Genomic DNA, 16,526 nt, shown 5'->3' on the forward strand with positions numbered 1-16,526 from the left:
TGACTTTCTCTCCATCATAAAGTCAGGAGTAGGGATATTCACGGATGAAGATCAGATGACTCTTTTTAAAAAATTAGGCATCAGCTTTTCAAGATGAGGAGAAAGCTTTGCTCTCAGAGGGTAGCGTCAGCTATGTTCCCTGTAATTTATTCCTTCTGCATGGACATCTGAAGTCTGTGTGTTTCATTTTGTTATGGAACCAGAAGTCAATGCATTGCCACACCAATTGGCATGTGCAGAACCTCAGAATGGAATATCTCCCAGTATATTGCAAAGCTGTATCTATTCTTTCATTAATACTCTCCAGCTGATGGTTTACCACATCAGAGCTTCTGCACATGATGCCTGCTTTGTTGAGAGTAAATTTCTCCTCTCCCTGCAGATATTCTGTCACAGTGTGATCTTATGCCAAAAATAATCTTACATTTGACGTGATCATCTTTCAGTTATCCTAAGTCTCAGTTATCAACTGGATGTGTCAATACAATCACAAATTGATCAATGTTCTCCCTCTCCCCTTTCGCTCTGATGTTAAACATGGGCCATTCATAAGTAACATTAAAAGATTCACAATGTTTCTTCGAGGACTTCAAATTTTCCCAACTGTGGATTTTCTTTCCAGTGAATACGAAGTTGAATTTCAACTTTCAGTGTTTTTTGTGTTCATCCTGCTGTGTTCATCCAGCCTCACATTTTACAATTTTGAGGATGGTCCACATTACGGGAGGGGTCTTGGCTAAAACTATTTTTGCTTTAATTGCTTATGGTGAATATAAATCCTCGTCTGTTGACATTATTCCCACTATAATTCACCCTGCTAAATGAATACATTTAGCTCTACGAGCTGCAGTGGGTTAAGATTGAGGGTTGACTGATCGATATGTCTCTCGCTCTATGGGTGCCTGTGGCTGGCGATCGATGTCTCTGTGTTTGTTTGCTGCTCCTGCCGGATGACAGGCGCCCGGCGCCTGCCTGGGGCTCGGGGCTGTCGCTGTCTCCATTGTCCGTGTCAGAGGCGCCCGGCAATGGGGAGGAAACACAAGAAGCACAAGGCGGACAAGCACGCAGCAGAGGGTAAGAGCGGCTCCCCGGCTGGATCTCCTTCTCACTCAGGCCACTCTCCCACAGCTGGTCCCAGCCCCGGGCTCCACGGCCGGGCCTAGTGCCCCGAACTGAACCCAAACCGGGGCTATCCCGAAGCACTCGGCCCCGCTGCTTGGTTACTATGAGAAAGGGAAGGAAGGGGATGTTTATTTGTTTTGAGGTTGTCTTACAGGAACCGGGCGTTTGGATTAGGGTGTGGAGAGGGTGAAGACGCTGCTGTGGGTGCTTGTTAATGTTGACTGGTACCCCTCCCATAGCCTGAAATGTTACGGTTCCCTAGGGGAGGATGTCCGCCAAAAGCAGAATCTACCGCAGTAGTTATTTTTAAAGGGCAGCACGAATTACTAACGCCTCCACTAACTGTACGCTTTTGCCCTTGGGCGTTTCTTCTCGGTTTGGGCCAGAGGTTCAAGTCGTATTTTGTTGCGATTTCTTTAACACTCTGCAAGGATACACTTCGTTCTAGAACCCCGTGCAGTGTCCCCAGGTTCTATCAGCAGCTTGTAGGGGTCACTCAACGGAGTGTTGTGGTACATTATAACATCCATCCTTCCTTATATAAACAGAAGGTACTGGGCACACTCGGTAGCTCTGGCAGCTTTCTAGGAACAGAAAGATGGAGTTATCTTTTCGAGTCCAGTGACCCTTCACCGGAACATGTCTAGTAGCAAAAATAATAGCGAGTACTTGCAGCTGGGGGATTCTGATCACCTGCACATATCCAAACCAAGTACCGAGACAGTGCACGCAAATAATCTCCACTCGCTGCCTTACATGTAGGTCTGTGGGAACATACAACACAAACCAAACAGTTTCAAGTGTTGGTTGACATCAGCTGAGGTTTTAGAGATTAAAACTGTATATGGGGGACATTAGAAGAAAGTCCACATACACTGCCTAATCTGAACGCAGTAATTCATAGCTCACTGCTGCTTCTCTGACTCAGTCCCTTCCAACTGTTAGGTATTAGTTTGCAGGGCTATCTTGAACCAAATAGAAATAATCACAGGATGCAGTGTCAGGCCTTCAGCCTCTATTAGTGAGCTAGGATCATCTGCATTGCTCAAAGATTGGATAGGATAAATTTTGGTTTGTTGGATATTGGCACCAATACTGGTGTAGAAGGGAACTGTTCCAGTGGGATGGGCCTGATTTGAACTCTGCTGGGCCCAGTGCCTTGGTGAATCAAATAGCTAGGGCTATACATAGGGCTTTAAGCTAATGGGGTGATAGGAGAAATGTAAGCTTACAAAGTAAGAGGATATGGCATCATTATAGGGTAACTATTTAGATAGCGATGTGCAGAGTGGGACAGGAAGGAACAGAGTGTGCAAACACAGAAAAGAAACATTAAATGCGGTCAAAAACAGAGAAATGGCAAATCGTCAAACTAATGGTTCTTTTACTTGCATGTGTAGAGTTTTTAGAAAATAAATGAATTAACAACATTAACCCTAAGAATATGATCTCCTGTTCATTAGAGGCATGGTTGGAAGACACCAAATTTAGGAACTGTATGTTCAAAAATATGACATTTCAAAAGGATGGATGGGAAGGAAGGGTGGTGAAGTAACATTGTTACTACAGGTTGGAATAAGTTTGATAGCAAAATGTAATCTTTAATTAAAGGATCTAGAATCCTTACCAGTGGAGGGAAGAAATTTTTTAAAAAAGACACTGGTAGGCTCAGAATGGTAGTTTTGTGATGGGACAGAGAATAAGTCAGGAGTTAATGAAGGCAGCCATTAAACATGGGTGAGTTTAATCTTTGTATAGATTGGAGTAGTCATATTGGCCACAAGGACAAATTCATAAGAGTATAGTTGGGCCAGTTTCCGAGAACAAAGATCCAAACAGGGATCAGGCTTTTTTGGTTCTGGTGATCTGTAGTGAGGCAGTTTTAGTAAATGATCTCAGAGTGAAAGATCCTCAGGAAACAGTGACCAGAACATGAAAGAATTTAGCATTCAGTTTGAAAAGGGCAAGCTTAGATTGTAAATAACAACTCTGCTGAACTTAAGATAATAAAATGTGAGGCTGGATGAACACAGCAGGCCAAGCAGCATCTCAGGAGCACAAAAGCTGACGTTTCGGGCCTAGACCCTTCATCTAGGCCCGAAACGTCAGCTTTTGTGCTCCTGAGATGCTGCTTGGCCTGCTGTGTTCATCCAGCCTCACATTTTATTGTCTTGGATTCTCCAGCATCTGCAGTTCCCATTATCTCTGCTGAACTTAAATTTGGTTAATTACAAAAGAATGAGGGCAAAGGTAGCTGGAGAGGACCAGGAAAGGAGGTTAACACAAAGATGGTTGAGAAGCAATGGCATGCATGTTTTAAAAAAAGATAAAAAAGGAGGATTCTGGAAAGGGAATAAGTCAACCATGCTTAATCAGGGAACTTAAGGATAGCATTAAATTGATGGAAAAAACATAAAATGTGGCAAAGATTAGTGGTAAGTCAGAGTATTAGGAAAGTTTTAAAAACCAATAAAAGACTACCAAAAAGAGGAAAAGGGTAACTTTTTGAGGGCAAATTTACAAGTAATATCAAGATTGACAGCAAGAGCTTCTTTAAATATATAAAAAGAAAGACACAGGCCAAAATTATCGTAAGCCACTGAGAGAATGAGGCCAAGGACATAATGGGGAACAAAGAAATGGTAGAGAAGTTGAATAAATACTTTGCAACAATCTTCTTAGTAGAAGATACAGTTGGTATTTCAAAAATACTAAATCAGGTGACAGAAGAAAGAGAGAAAATAACTACAATAACAATCGTTACAGGAAAAAAAATACTAGGGAAGGCATTGGGACTGAAGTCCAATAAGTTCCCTACACCTGCTGGGAAACATCCTAGCATGTTAATAGAAGTCGCAACAAAGATAGTGGATGCATTAATAGTAATCGTCCAATAATCCTTGGTAAGGTCCCAAGAGGATTGAAAAACTGCCTAAAGTGTAGCATCTTTATTTGAAAAGAGAAGACGACAAAAAAGGTAGCTATACACAGGTTAAGTGAGTGTGTAGACACTTAGCACATGGACTATAATATGGAAAAATGTGATGTTATGTACTTTGGCAGGAAGAATAGAGAAGCTGCATTTTATTTAAATGGAGAAAAACTGCAGAAATCTATAGCACAGAGATATCAGGGAGCCCTTGTGCATTAATCAAAAAGCTTGCAATCAAGTTCAGCATGAAATAGGGAAGGCAAATAGAACATTGTCCTTTACTTCAAAGAGAATGTATAAAAATAGAGAGGCCTTGCTAAAACTATAAAAGGTACTAGCCAGACCATAGCTAGGATACTGTAAACAGGTTTGATCCCCTTAGCTAAAGAAAAATATTAGAGGCAGTCTAAAGAAAATTCACTAGGAATGGAAGGACTGTCATATGAAGAGAGGTCGAACAAGTTGGGCCTGTATTCAGTGGAGTTTAGAAGAATGAGAGGTGACCTTGTTGAAGCATAAAATTCTTGGCAGATTTGACATATAGGTGCAGAAATATTGCCTCCCTTTGTGGGAGAGTCTAGGACCAGAGAGCATAATCTCAGAATAAGGACTCACCAATTTAAGACAGACATGAGAAGGAATTTCTTCTTTCTCAGAATATAGAATTCTTTACCTCAAGCTGTAGAGGCAGGGTTGTTAATTTTATTCAAGACTGAGATAAACAGATGTTTAATTATCAAGAGAATCAAGAGTTACGGGGAAAAGACAGGAAAGTGGAATTGAAGAATATGAGATCAGTCATTATGTCATTGAATGGCAGAGCGGTCTTGATGGGCTGTGTGGCCAATTTATGCTCCTATGCATTATGGACTCAATAGTTTATATGAATGTAATATTTTTAAGTAGAATGCTCTTCCGCTGTATGAAAGTGGGCGGCATGGTGGCTCAGTGGTTAGCACTGCAGCCTCACAGTGCCAGGGACCCAGGTTTGATTCCAGCCTCGGGTAACTGTCTGTGCGGGGTTTGCACATTCTCCCCGTGTCTGCGTGGGTTTCCTCCGGGTGCCCCGGTTTCCTCCCACAGTCCACAGATGTGCAGGCTAGGTGGATCGGCTATGCTAAATTGCCCATAGTGCTCAGGAGTGTGTGGGTTATAGGGGGATGGGTCTGGGTGGGACGCCCCAAGGGGCGGTGTGGACTTGTTGGGCCGAAGGGCCTATTTCCACACTGTAGGGAATCTAATCTGATCTGATCTGATCTAATCTAAAGGCGCTACAGTAATTTATTGATTTCCTCCCTGCATATTCTTTGAAGCTGAACTGGACTGTTTGTAACTTCAGTGTCCTACGTAACTCTAAGCTGAGATTCTAACTCTGTAACCTCTCCATTGCCAAGAAATGTTACTTCATTTCCATCATGCCGTTCTTTACTCCTGCCTTAGCCCAGCTGCAGTTGCACCCCTCAGCAATGCTTAATATTACCACCAAGTTGACTGTTCCAGTCACCTCCTGACCACTTTCCCAGGTTCTACTGTCTAGCAGTTTTATGTCCACACCTTAACTCACCAAGTCCACTGCACCCATCATCTCTGCTCACTGACCAACATTGGCTGCTGGAATAACAAAGCCTAAAATTTAAAATTTTCACCATTGTGTTCAAATCCCTTTCTTTGCCACCTCTTCCAAGCTTGTCTCCCTCTCGGGTATATGTTTTTATCCAGCTCTTACCTCTTGTCTGTCTTCCACTCTCCTTGTCCCAACGTTGATAAGTGTCTCTTCAGCTGTCACAAGCTCTAGAATTTCCATCTCCAAACTCCTATTCTACATCTCTTTGCTCTTTTAAGAAAATGCTTAAAATCTACCACTTTGACCGTGTGTTTGGTCATTCTCCTAATATCTCCTTTGACAATGTCAGTTTTTGTTACTCTTTAGTGGAGTGCTTTAGGAGTTTCAATTCTGTAAAGGTGATAAATGCATGCTGTTGTACTTGCAGCCTGCACTCTGTCAACAGTGTACAGTACATTGGTCACTCTGTTTTACTTTAACAAGTTTCTGTGTTCTCATTCAGCGATAAAGTTTACTGAAAGCAGTTTCTTCCCTATAGATTGTTTGATTATTAATTTACTGGCAGGAGCTGCAAAACGCTGATCTCCAAATATTCTATTCATTTACTGCCCACTTCCTTTTCTCACTAAGGTCGTCAGATATATTACTGCCTCTCAGCTTCCCCCTCCGCTTCTACCAGAATGTCACGAGCTCTAGTTTCTATATGGGCCGTAACACTAAGACCTCAGTGGCCTGAGTCGCGATTATAATCCCATTTAGTTATGGCTGCACAGGATTTGATGTTTGAGCACACCATCTTCATTCATTGCCTCTCTTCCGTTGTCTAGCTAAGACTGTTCTGTTAATTGATGTCCTGTCTTCAGGCTGTTAGTACACCTTCGGCAAAAGTTTTTTTTCTCTCTCTGTCCACCAGGTGTGGAAGTAAGAGGACATCCCCAGTTGGAATTAACTGGTGTTTTCCCCAGAGTTCTGACTAATATTTATTTCTCAATCAACGTCACAAGAGCAGATTATCTCATCATTATTACAACAGTCTTTGTAGGAGTTTACTTCATGTAAATTGGTGATGCGTTTCCTACATTACAACAGTGACCACATTTCAAAAAGTACTTCCTAGGTCTGTGAGAAGTCCAGGGGTCAATAAAGATATCAGGAATACTTGAAGCAAAATAAAACTTTCAAAACAGAAAATATGTCTTCAAATGCAGTCTGATTGTGCTGGTTTATGGTGGATTTTACAAGCAATGATATACAAGTATGTTTGAGGGGAACTTGAAGGAAACAAGCATTTCTCAAACCTAAAGTGGACACAGCTAGATCACTGACAATAGGAACTGCAGATGCTGGAGAATCCTAGATAACAAAGTGTAGTGCTGGATGAGCACAGGCCAAGCAGCATCTTAGGAGCACAAAAGCTGACGTTTCAGGATTTCTGATGAAGGGTCTAGACCCGAAATGTCAGCTTCTGTACTCCTAAGACGCCGCTTGGCCTGCTGTTTTCATCCAGCTCTACACTTTGTTATCACAGCTAGATCACTGACTGTATCCAGGGTGGAAATCTTTGGCCAACTTGTTAATCTCCCTTTTGGTTAGTTAGCCATTAGCTGCTTGAGATGAATTTCCACTGCTCTGCAGTAAGATTCTTGTCTTTCTCAGTCTGCTAGATTCTCACTGGATAGAGTTTTTTTTATCAGATATCAAGAGTAACTTGATGGAAGAGGCTGAAAATCTTCTCTTTTCTATTTAGTACCTCATTGGCTTAGAATTTATTTTAAATAATTCAGTTTGGGTTTGATAATCCTCTTCAGTCTGGAGAAGAATGAGTTTTGGGGTATGATTGTATGCAGCACCCTCTCTGAAAATTCATACTATACAAGATGGTGCCATTGATTGTAAATCTCTCAGAATATGGCTCAAATCTTCTAAACAGCAGTGATCATCTGATTGCCCCTCTGCTCATAGATTTTCCCAATTCAGTGCTGCTCCTCACTTCCTTATTGGTTGTCTGATTCCAGCTGTCATAGCACTACAGTGTCCTCTGGGAATATCCATCGTGAAGTAAAGTTGGGAGAAGATAGGGAACATTCTTTTTTGAACTTGTTTCAAAGGCCCAACCATTAAATGTGGGTGTATGGATGAGTGAATCAGTAAGTGGGTTGGATGGGTGAGGAGGTTGGTGAGTGACTCTGTAGTCAGGTTGAGGGATTGGTCCAATCTGTTGAGGGGGAGGTGAGTAGTCAGGTAAGGTTGGATGGTGGTGGGGTAGTTGGGTGATTGGGAATCAGTTATGTAGTTACTGGGTTGATGGATTAAAACAGTCTATCGAACACTTCCTGGATAGTGATACAAGTAAGCACCATGGAACTGGCTTAAGTTTTCGAATCGCATCAGAACTTGCATTGGATTCTGATGTGCATCTTTAATGATATGTTCGGTTTCTGGTGGTCTGATGATTGGAATGTTGTTTTGAACGTGATTTTACTAAATGATATTGTGCTGCAGTTGGCTTCAGTATGTTGCTTTTAGATGCAAAATCGCAATTTGTTAATCAATTCTCATTCTCAAATACTTGTGTTCTCCTGAAGTGTGACATTTCACCCAGCACAGTGAAATTGAATAAGTATCTGCCTGCCTTGAAGTATTATGGTTTTGAAGATTTAAATGTTGTGGTGCAGCGGTACTGTACCTATGCCTGTACCAGGAGACCTGGGTTCAAGTCTCACCTGCTCCACAGGCCTATAATAACATGCTTGGAACAGGTTGATTAGGAAAATGGGTTAACTCTGCTAATGTGATTCTCTTCACTCTCAAAATGAACTCTTAACTTTTTCTGTTGGGATCTTTCTTATAAGTGAGGAATGAGTACAATCAGACTGTACAGCAGTTTATTCTTTTGCTTTACAGAATATACCGATAAACCTCTAAAGTTGGTGCTCAAAGTGGGTGGTAGTGAAATAACAGAATTGTCGACAGCAAGTTTAGGGCATGAGCCAAGTTTAATTGAAGATAAATGCGATCATGACAAACACAAGGAGAAAAAGAAAAAGAAGAAAAAGAAAACTGAAAAAGAGAAACGCACAACCCCAGATGAAAGAAAAAGAAGAAAGGTATGTGTTACAACATATGCAAATATACAACTTTGTACAAGAAAACCAAGAATGTGTAAAGCAGTTTGTAGTGTCACAATCCTGAATTGTTTAAATCAAAAGCATCAACAAAGTAACCAGAGTTTGAGTTACTGAGCGTAAACAAGAAGCAGTTTGTTACAGTTACATTTGCCCACAGAATGTTCTGTTTTTGCACTGAGGTTTGTTGTAATTAAAGAGCCAACACAGTGTGGTGCCCTCTACAGGAATTTGGGACGTGTCTGAATCGAGGAAGCAACCATGTATCTCTTTTTATATCAAAGAATCTTTCCTGAGATGTGCAGAGTCTGAATCAAGAAGTTGAATATTTAATTCAATGCCAAATCATAGAAAGAGGAATAAAGATGAGATTATTTTACTGAAAGGGAGACGTTGCCAAAACTGCTCACCTTGTACTCATCACAATGAACGCAAGAGTTCTGAATTTCCAATACTCTCTACAGTTTATAATGCTGGAGGAAAGGGTCTTGACAGGTTGCTAAGTCAGCTCTGATTGGCTGAAGTATTGTGATAGATAAAGTACCAGGTAATGACAGGCTCTTTAAGATCCTGCATTATTCAATAAAGGCTGAAGGCTTGAGCAAATTATTTTTGAATGCAGAGAATGGCCCTTGTGTATAAATGTATATTACTTCTCTCAAATTCATAGAGATATACAGCATGGCAATGGACGCTTTGTTCCAACTTGTCCATGCTAACCAGATAGCCTACATTAATATGGTACCATTTGCCAGCATTCGGCCCATATCCCATGAAACCCTTCTTATTCATATACCCATCCAGATGCCTTTTAGATGTTGTAATTGTACCTGCCTCTAACACTTCCTTGGGCAGCTCATTCAATAAGTGCAGCACCCTGTGTGTGGAAAAAGTTGCCCAATAGGTCCCTTTTAAATCTTTCCCCTCTCACCTTAAACCGATGCCCTCTAGTTTTGGACTCCCCTACCCTGGGAAAAAGATCATGACTGTCGATTCTATCCATGGCCTTCATGATTTTATAAACTTTTATAAGGTCATCCCTTGATCTCCAATCCTCAGTGTTCCAACCTAGCCAGCCTTCCCCTATAGCTCAAACCCACCAATCCTGGCAACATCCTTGTGAATCTTTTCTGAACACTTTCAAGTTTCACGACCACCTTCCTATAGCAAGGAGACCAGAATTGAATGCTGTATTCCAAAAGTGGCCGAACCAATATCCTGTACACCTGCAACATGACCTCCCAACTCCTATACTCAATGCACTGATCAATAACGGCAACTGTACCACATGCCTCGTTCACTATCTATCTACCTGGGACTCCGCTTTCAAGGAACTATGAACCTGTACTCCAGGGTCTCTCTGTTTGACACCACTCCCCAGGATTGTACCATAAAGTAGATAAGTCCTGCCCTGATTTGACCTACCTAAAGCAATACCTCACATTTAACTGAATTAAACTGCATCTCCGTGGCCCATTCATTCATCTGCTCAAAGTCCCATTTTACTCTAAGCTAACCTTTGCCGTCCACTACACCACCAAAATTGGTGTCATCTGCAAACTTACTAACCATACCTCCTATACTCACATCCAAATCATTTGTCTAAACGACAAAAAGCAGTGGAGCCAGCATCATTCCTTGCTGCACACCACTAGTCACAGGCCTCCAGTCTGAAAAGCAATCTTCTGCCACCACCCTCTGTCTCCTAACTTCAATGGCTAGTTCTTCCTGTATTCCAAGTGGTGTAACTTTGCTAACCAGTCTACCATGTAGAACATTGTCGAAAGCCTTTCTGAAATCCTTATGGACAACGTACACCTCATCTACATATGTTTTCTCATCACTTCTTCAAACAACTCAATCAAGTTAGTGAGACATTCTTGTTTATGTATTTGAACGATGAGCCTCTGGGCAACATACTGTTATGGTGAAGCTGCCAAAGAATCGGGACAATCTGATTTCTATGTTGTGCTGAGCACTGATAGCCTCAAATGTTGCTGTTACCAAAAAAAATCCAAGCTATTAAATTGTTCCCACTTTCACATTCAATACTTTGTGATTTCATTGTAATTATTAGAGATCCAGGTGGAAAAGTAAATATTATTGAAAAATGTTTACTCTCCCTTTAGGACGAAAAGAAAAAGCGGGAGAAGGAACCTGCTTTCAGTGAACGGGAAGAGGAAGAAAGGAGTCGATCTCCTGCGAGATTTGAAATGCCACCAGAAAGACACATCACATCTCCTCTAATAAAAATAGAAGGTGAGTTTTTGATATTTTACAGAAAATCTCTCTAATACTTTAACTTTATGCACCAACTTTTTCAGTGTTAAATGGGAGCTAGAAGCAGTAATCAGGTCAGCGGCGCTGTGACTATGCCTGGGCTCGGAGGGAAGGGATGCGGTCGGATGGAACGATACTGTTAGGAGACTCAGTTGTGAGGGGACAGACAGGAGATTCTGTGGCTACAGAAGAGACACTAGGATGGCGTGTTGCCTCCTGGGTGCCAGGGTCAAGGATATCTCTGAGCGGGTGCAGAACATTCTGAAGGGGAAGGGTGAACAGCCAGAGGTCATTGTATCGATGTGCCCAAATGACATAGGTAGACAAATGAATGGGGTCTTGCGATATGATTATAGGGAGTTAGGTAAAAAGTAAAAAATCAGGACCTGAAGGATAGTGATCTCGGGATGACTCCCACTGCCATGCACCACTGAGGATAGAAATAGAAAGATAGGCCAGACGAATGTGAGGAGCTGGTGTACTGGGTAAGGTTTTCAGTTCTTGGATCATTGGGATTATTTCTGGTTTAGAGGTGACCTGTACAAGGGGGACGGGTTACACTTGAACGGAGGAGGTCCAATATCCTTGTGGGGAGATTTGCCAGTGTTATCTGCGAGGGTTGGGACTCTGAATAAGAGATGGCCCATCAAGAAGTCAGGGGAAAATACATTAGCCATCAAGGGCAAGTTTACTGTTCAGGATAGCTGGGATGCAGTAAAGGGAGGGAAAAGATTTCTGTTTTAAAGTGCATTCATTTCAACGTACAAGGCCTGATGAAGGCAGATAAGCTCAGAGCACGGATTGGCTCTGGGGACTGGGATTTTATACCCATAACAAAAACATGGCTGAGAGAAGGGCAAGACTGGCAGATCAGTGTTCTACATAAGCTACAGGTGTGATAGAAATACAATTAAGCGAGGACGGGGAGTTGAGATAACAAGGTGTAGAGCTGGATGAACACAGCAGACCAAGCAGCATCAGAGGAGCAGGAAGGCTGACATTTTGGGCCTAGACCCTTCTTCAGGAAATAGGAGGGGGAGTTGCCCATTTGATAAGGGAGGACATAACAATAGTGCTTAGAGAGGACATTCTTAAGGGATCGTCAAATGAAGTCAAAAACCAAAGTTGCTGGGAACACCCAGCAGGTCTGGCAGAATCTGTGAAGAAAATACCAGAATTAATGTTTCGGGTCCAGTGATCCTTCCTCAGAACCCCATCCTCGGGTCACCAGACCCAAAATGTTAACTCTGATATTTTCTCTTTACAGATGTTGACAGACATGCTGAGCTTTTCCAGCAGCCTCTGTTTTTGGCCTCATTTGATGATCCCTTAAGATTATTCTCTCTAAGCTCTGTTTCTATGTCCTCCATTTTGCAGCAACTTCTGTTTTTGTTCCTGATTGACAGCATCCGCAGTTATTTCGGTTTTTATCAAATGAGGCCATTTGGTTACAACTAAGAAACAAGAAGGGGATGGTCGCTCTGTTGAGCCTGTGTAATAGACCCCCACATAGCCAGTGGGAACTAGAGGAGCAGATGTATAGAGAGATTGTGGATATCTGTGGGAATAATAGAGTAGAATTGGTTGGAGATTTTAATTTACCCTGTATTAACTGGGCCACCCAGAGCGTAAAATTAATCAAATATGTCCAAGAAAGTTTCCAAAATCAGTATGTAGAGAGCCCTATTCAGGAGAGTGCAACACGAGACCTCCTGTTAAGAAATAAGGTCAGGTAAGTGACTGAAGTGTCAATCAGAGAGCATTTTGGGCTCAGTGACCATGACTCTCTTAGTTTTAACATAGCTGTGGAAAATGATAGAACAGTTCCACAGGTTAAGATGCTGAACTTGAGCTGGGCCAATTTTGGGGCCATTAGGCAGGATCTAGCAAAGGTCGATTTGGGTGAGTCTATTTGAAGGAAAGGACGAGTGGCAAATGGGAGGCTTTTAAAAGTGTGATATCAAGAGTCCAGTGACAGTGTCCCTCTTGGGGTGAAGAGAAAAGCTGGCAGATTTAGGGATTCCTAGCTCATAGGGCTATTGAGGCTCTGGTCAGGAAGAAGAAGACGGCATACTTTGCATTTAATCTATTGGGCTCAAGTGAATCCTGACATAACTGTAAAAGGTAAAGAAGCACACTTATGAGGGAAATCAGATGAGCAAAAGGAGGGTATGAGATGGATCTGGCAGATAAGGTTAAAGATAATCTCAAGAGGCTGTGTATCTATATTCAGAGTAAGAGGGTGGCTAGAGCTAGAATAGGTCCCCTTGAAGGTCAACATGGCAATCCTATTTATGAAACAACAGGAGATGGGGGGAGATTTTTTAATAAATATTTCTCGTCAGTGTTTACCGAGGAGGAAATCATGGATGCTAAGGAAACAAGGGAAACAAGTGGGGATATTTTGGACCATATGGGCATTACCAGAGAGGAGGTGTTTTCGGGCTTAAAATGCATTAATGTGGATAAATGCCCTCAGCCGATCTAATCCACCCTCAGACACTGTGGGCGACTAGAGCAGAAATTGCAGAGGCCCTTGCAGAATTTCTTGCTTCATCTTCAGCCTCTATGAAGTTCTAGCAAACTGGAGGGTGGCTAATGTTTATGAAAGGGATAAAGATAAGCCAGGGAGCTACAGGCCAATGAACCTGACATCAGTGGTAGGCATGTTATTGGAGGGGATACTCAGGGTCAGAATCAACCAACATTTGGATAGTCAAGGTAAGATTAGGGGTAGTCAGCATGGATTTGTGTGTGGGAAGTCAATGTCTGACCAATCTTTCAGAGATTTCCGAAGAGGTAACCAAGAGGAGAAATGAGGGTTGGGCAGTGGATGTTGTCTATATGAACTTTAGTAAGGCCTTTGACAAGGACCTGCACAGTGGGCTGGTCATGAATGTTAGGTCGCATGGAATCCAGAGAGAACTAGCTAATTGGATTCAAAATTGGCTTGATGTCAAGAAGCAGAAGGTACTGTTTGAAGGTGTTTCTTGGACTGGAGGCCTGTGACTAGTGGTGTGCCACAGGGGTCATGTTGGAATCTTTGTTATTTGTTATTTACGTAAATGATCTGGATGGGAATGTACAAGGCTTTATTAGTTAGGAGGTACTGTTAGTGAGGAAGGTTATCAAAAATTACAGAGGGATCTTGATCAGATGAGGAAGTGGGCTGATGATTTGCGAATGCAGTTCAATACATATAGGTGTGCGGTGTTGAACTTTGGAAAGTCACACTGAGGTAGGACTTGTACAGTAAATGGTAATGTCCTAAGGAGTGTTGTGGAACAGAGGGACCAAGGAGTACAAGAGCGTAGTTCATTGAAAATTGTGTCACAGGTAGAGAGTGGTGAAGAAGGCATTTAGCATGCTGGCCTTCATCAGAGTTGAAGTGTAGGAGTTGGGGCATTATGTTACTTTTGTACAAGTCGTGGTAAGACTACTATACACTTGTAGTATTATGTATAGTTTTTGTCACCCCATTATAAGAAAGACATTGTTAAACTGGAAAGCATGCAAAGAAGATTTACATGGATGTTGCCAGGACTAGTAGGCCTGAGTTATAGGAAGGTTGGTCAGGATAGGACTCTATTCCTTGGTACGTAGCAGAATGAGAAGTGACCTTTATTGGGGTGTATAAACCATAAGGGGCATGCATGCATATGGTCTTTTTCCCAGGGATGGCGAATTGAAAACTAGAGGGCGTAGGTTTAAGTTGAGAGAGGAAAGATTTAAGAAGGACCTAAGGGGTAACATCTTCATGCAGAGAGTGGTGCGTATATGGAATGGGCTGCCAGAGAGAGTGGTTGAGGCAGGGAGAATGGGAACATTGTTAAAATCATTTGGATAGGTACATTGGTGGGACGGTTTTAGAGGAATGTGGACCAAATGCGGGCAATTGGAATGAGCTGAGTGAGCACTAAAGTCAACATGGTTCAGGCCAAAGGGCCTGTTTCCATGTGTATTACTCTGACATTTTTCGTACTCTGATACAGTTTGAGAAACTGTGCAGTTGATCTTATTAGAACGCTTTAGCTGATTTTGAATGTTTTTGTCTGTATTCTTTTGTGTTTGTTAAGGGATGTCAGTGCTGGGAAATGAGCTCTCACTCTGAAATCCACTGTCTACATCATGCTACTCATAGCCCGTATACAGAATGATAGAATCTACAGCGCAGAAGATACCACTCAGTGTGTTGTGCCAGCAGTGGATCTCTGAAAGAGTAATCTTGCTTATCCTCATACACCCATATATATTCAGAATTACTTAAGAAACTAGTTTCCACTTTGTTTTCAGGTAGAATGTTCCAGATCCCAAAAAACTCTTGAGTGAAAATAATTCTACTCGTTTATCCATTAGGTCTTTTGTCAAAGATTTTAAATTTAAGCCCTCTAGTTGCAAGATTAAATATAGAGTTTATATTGATTTTTAACTAAAAATTTTAAAAAATTTCTGACCTCTGCATATTCGTTGTTTTTCATTGAATTTTAGGCACACATTTAACTTGTTAATTTCTTCCATTTCTGCTTATATTAAAGAATATCAAACACCCTTTCAAGAATTGCAGTATCAACTATTGCGGCAACTTCAGAGGCAAGTAGTAGCTGTTCAAAGAAATAATGGAATGGATGGGGAAGCTGGACTTGACTATGACAACAGTTATTTTGATGCATTGTTAACACTTTAGATTTTTTTTAGAAGCTGAAACTGTTCTACATTTTCAAAAATGAATGTGAAATTTGTATTGAAAATAATTGGATTGTATGACATATTGCTACAGTATTGACTCACAAAATAGTTGTATCACTATGCAGAAGCAATTCAGCTAGTACCACTGTCCATCCTTGCCCTATAATCCTGCAATTTTCATTGTATCTTCATGTATGAATTAAATTCCCCTTTGAAAGGCAAGATTGAATCTGTTTCCATCACCCTCTGATACAGCATTCCAGCTCCTAGCAACTCACTACATAGAAAAATATTTTCTCATGTCACCTTTTGATTCTCTCACCTATCGCCTTAAATCTAACTTCTCTGGTTCTTGACCCCTCTTCCAAAGGAAACAGTTTCTTTCTGTCTACTTTGTTCAGACTTCGTTTTGAACATTTCCATCAGATCTTCTCTCGGTCTTCTCGAAGAAAAACAATCTCAACTTCTGTCATCTATTCCCGTAACTGAAGTCTTTCATACCTGGGACATCTTCTCATAAACCTTTCATCGCCTTGTCTAAACGCTTCATAAAGTTTAATGCCTGGAATTGGTTGCACCACTCCCATTTCAACAGAATCAATATTTTCTCAAGGTTCCTCATGACTTCCTTGTTTTTATATTCTTTGACCCTTTCTGTAAAGCCCAGGATCTCATATGACTTTTTAACCACTTCCTCAACTTATCCTGCCACCTTCAATAATTTGTGTACGCTTGCACCCAGGTTCCTGCACTCCATTTCGAATCATACCCTTCAGTTTATTTTGTCTCCCCTATCCTTCCCTCCATAATGTATCAC

The 16,526-nt window shown here is 41.6% G+C and overlaps 1 protein-coding gene across 2 annotated transcripts in view; it reads left to right on the forward strand.

The window, feature by feature from the left end:
- Positions 1–944: 944 nt before the first annotated feature.
- brd7 (bromodomain containing 7) overlaps positions 945–16,526 on the forward strand; it is a 42,636-nt gene continuing 27,054 nt past the window's right edge. For both annotated transcript variants that reach the window (XM_048547163.2, XM_048547164.2), the window contains exons 1-4: positions 945–1,074; positions 8,523–8,725; positions 10,873–11,002; positions 15,559–15,613. In XM_048547163.2, coding sequence (XP_048403120.2) covers positions 951–1,074; positions 8,523–8,725; positions 10,873–11,002; positions 15,559–15,613 — 512 coding nt within the window. In that variant the 5' untranslated portion in view covers positions 945–950. The remainder of the gene's footprint in view (positions 1,075–8,522; positions 8,726–10,872; positions 11,003–15,558; positions 15,614–16,526) is intronic.

The sequence above is a fragment of the Stegostoma tigrinum genome, chromosome 16 (assembly GCF_030684315.1).
Source record: "Stegostoma tigrinum isolate sSteTig4 chromosome 16, sSteTig4.hap1, whole genome shotgun sequence".
Lineage (NCBI taxonomy): Eukaryota > Metazoa > Chordata > Chondrichthyes > Orectolobiformes > Stegostomatidae > Stegostoma > Stegostoma tigrinum.